Source organism: Chenopodium album, chromosome 16 (assembly GCF_948465745.1).
Source record: "Chenopodium album chromosome 16, dcCheAlbu1.1, whole genome shotgun sequence".
Lineage (NCBI taxonomy): Eukaryota > Viridiplantae > Streptophyta > Magnoliopsida > Caryophyllales > Amaranthaceae > Chenopodium > Chenopodium album.
The window spans coordinates 31163896-31166881 of record NC_137849.1 but is presented as its reverse complement, the minus strand read 5'-3'; the positions used below and the strand labels follow the sequence as shown (position 1 = coordinate 31166881).

At 38.5% G+C, this 2986-nt stretch overlaps 1 protein-coding gene across 1 annotated transcript; it reads left to right on the top strand.

The window, feature by feature from the left end:
• Positions 1 to 554: 554 nt before the first annotated feature.
• On the top strand, positions 555 to 1430 carry LOC145584065 (uncharacterized). Its single transcript, XM_081641003.1, has one exon. It carries the CDS (start codon positions 555 to 557, stop codon positions 1428 to 1430), a length of 876 nt encoding a protein of 291 aa, XP_081497129.1.
• Positions 1431 to 2986: the final 1556 nt, after the last annotated feature.

Genomic DNA, 2986 nt, shown 5'->3' with positions numbered 1-2986 from the left:
AATTAATATCAATAACTACTATTGAAATTGTGACTTAATTTTCAGAATGAAAAGGAAAAAAAATATGTGATATAACAAGTTTCTTTAGTCCAGAATTCATCCTCCTCCTCCACAAAATCATCCTCCTCAATCATAAAATCATCCTCTACATGTTAAAATTCACCTCTTGGATCGATGGGTGACGATGAACCAACACCCATAAAATCCTGAATCCGCCACTGGGAGAGAGTATATCTTTACTACTTAATCCAAGGGTATTGCTTATTGTGATGTGATTGATTTAACTTTGATTAAATAATGCCTACAATATTAACAACTAATTGTGTTATGAAAAGGAGTAGACGACATTAGATTTATTGAGTTTTGGGAGTAACTAGTTTGATTTGATTTTTATTTTTTTTTGTATGTATGCATATAGTAATTTTTTTACTCTAATTTGTAGGAAAATGTCATTTGAAAATCATCAAATAGTACATATACTAGGTTGTTCAAATGACCAATAATTTTTTGATCAAGTTACTAATGCTCATACCCAAGATCACCATGGAGCTAATATGAACATTTTCTCCACTCATACTTTCAAAGAGTGGACATTAGAGGATAGTCATAATTCTCGATATACATCTCTTAATTGTGATGATGTTGACGTCGAGGAGGGTTATAGAGAAGGTGATGAAGCTAATGAGAAATTAATAATGGTGAATAAGGGTGACGTAACTGTCGAAAGTAACGAAGATATGCAGAGTGATGTTGTATCTTCTAGTGCTCCAGTCCCTGAGTTTACACAAATTAACGAAATTGACGAAGATGAAGTTAATAAGTGGGTGTCATGGGTTTCCATGGCTTCTTACAAGTTAGGGATTGAATTTTGCATTGGTCAAGAATTTGCAAGCAAAGAGGCAATGATTGAGGCAGTGGCAAGTTACTCTGTACAAAGAAATCAACGTTTCAAAGTGAGTGAATCAAAACCAACCACAATAACCTTTATTTGTGGTAGGAAACCTGTGAATTGTTCTTCGAAGTTCAGAGCTACACACAAGATTTTAGTCTCCGATAAATTTTCAATTGTCACATACAAGGGTCCTCATACTTCCACTTGTGTTAGTGACATTCTTCCAAAGGATCACTCTAACTTGAAATTTAAGTTTATTGCTCATCATATACGCAACATTGTAGAGGTTGATACATCCGTCAAGGTTCGTGTTTTGATTGAGGTGGTGAAAAATCTATTCAATTACACTATCTCGTACAAAAAAGCTTGGAGTACAAAAGAAATAGCTATAGCTGAAACCTTTGGTGATTGGGAGGAGTCATATGAAGTTCTTCCACAATTCATACAAGCTATAGTGGAGGAAAATCCCAGTACCATTGTTCACTTTGCCAACCGTGAAACCGCGAATCCTAACCTTCATATTTTCCAGAGTTTTTAGTGTTGGGTTTCATAGTGTCCAACACTACGCGGAAGGAAAATTGCCCAAAATCCGCACACAAATTAAAGCAACTAAAAATGCATACTAATTAATTAACAACCATATAATTAATAACAAGGAGAGAGAAAGAGGAAAAGGCGATCATAACCTTGATGCGTGTTTTCTACTTAGCACGAACACGGACTCACAAACGGAGAAAGAGCCTTGAGCGCGACCCCTCCGACAAAGTCCATCTGCGCGCCCAAACTTGGCTAATATTACCGGCTAGGGTAATATTAAAACTACTAAACAAGAGGATCTTCTTATAAGGTTTTCTGAATTGAGATGCCTTTTATAGAGTTCAACTCTTGCAACTATTCCCAAGGGAGGCCTTGGGTATTTATAGGAAAAGCATCTTCATCCCTTGCATTTCCAATCAATGTGGGACTTTGCAAAGTTGAGAAATAAATGCATTTAATTTAATTCTAAAATAAATTAAAATACAAATAGCAAATCATCAAACAACAAATGGCAATCACATGGGAGTGGGGTTAGGTGAGGACTACAAGGGAGAGCCACATGGCCTCCTTGTTCCCCAAGCCACCAAACCCACCAATCACAAAAGGGTATGACTAGTCAACATCCTTGGGCATCAAGGAATGACCGATCAAGGCCTCTTTGACTCGGCTGGGCCTCCTAACCATGCCGCAAGCCCATGGCTACACTGCATGCGTGCGTCGCTTGGCATGGGCCTGCCAGCACGCATCGCAAGCCCACACGAGCTGCTGGGCTGCCTTTGTAGGACTTTAGATACTATAAGCGGAATTGCATGAATCATATTCATAAGAATCTAAACACCAAGATCAATGCATAACACATAAAGAACAATCAATAATACCTTTGAAGCGTGATTCCACTAGCAATCGAGCAAAAACAACGGGAGATATAGAACCCCAAGTGTGATTCCTTTACTTAGTCCACGGGGTCAGATCAAACCTCCACTAATGCTAGTTAGTTGTGATTGAGCGCTTCAATCAACCTTCAACGGAGAAGAGAGATATGAACTAACCACGATCCACCACCACGAACACCACGCGCCACCAGGGAGGTGGTCGGCCGTACGGATAGGGGAGGAGAGGGGAGGGCCGTGAGAGTGAGAGAGGGATTAGGGTTTGGGACTTGGTTCCTTGTGTTACAATTAACTGACTTGTGAATTGTTATTTTAATTTAAGTCATGGATCTTATTTATAGATCATATCTCTAAATAAGAATCCATGTCAAGCCCAAACTCCTTATCCTAATCAAACTACTCTAGCCCAACACTCCACATGGTATGTCATAATCTCATGAGGCCCATTTTGAGGCCCATTAATGGGCCTCTTACTTGTTTGACCCAATACTCTTGTTGTATGACCTCATAGGATCCATTCTATTGGGTTTTGGATTATTTAACTAGCCCAAAGATCATTTTCCATATCTAGCACCAGACAATGAAGACCCTTTAGAATGAACTAATTATCTATATAATAGTGATCCTTGATATATTTAGTAATTGCACTTATCGAAGACATAATTCC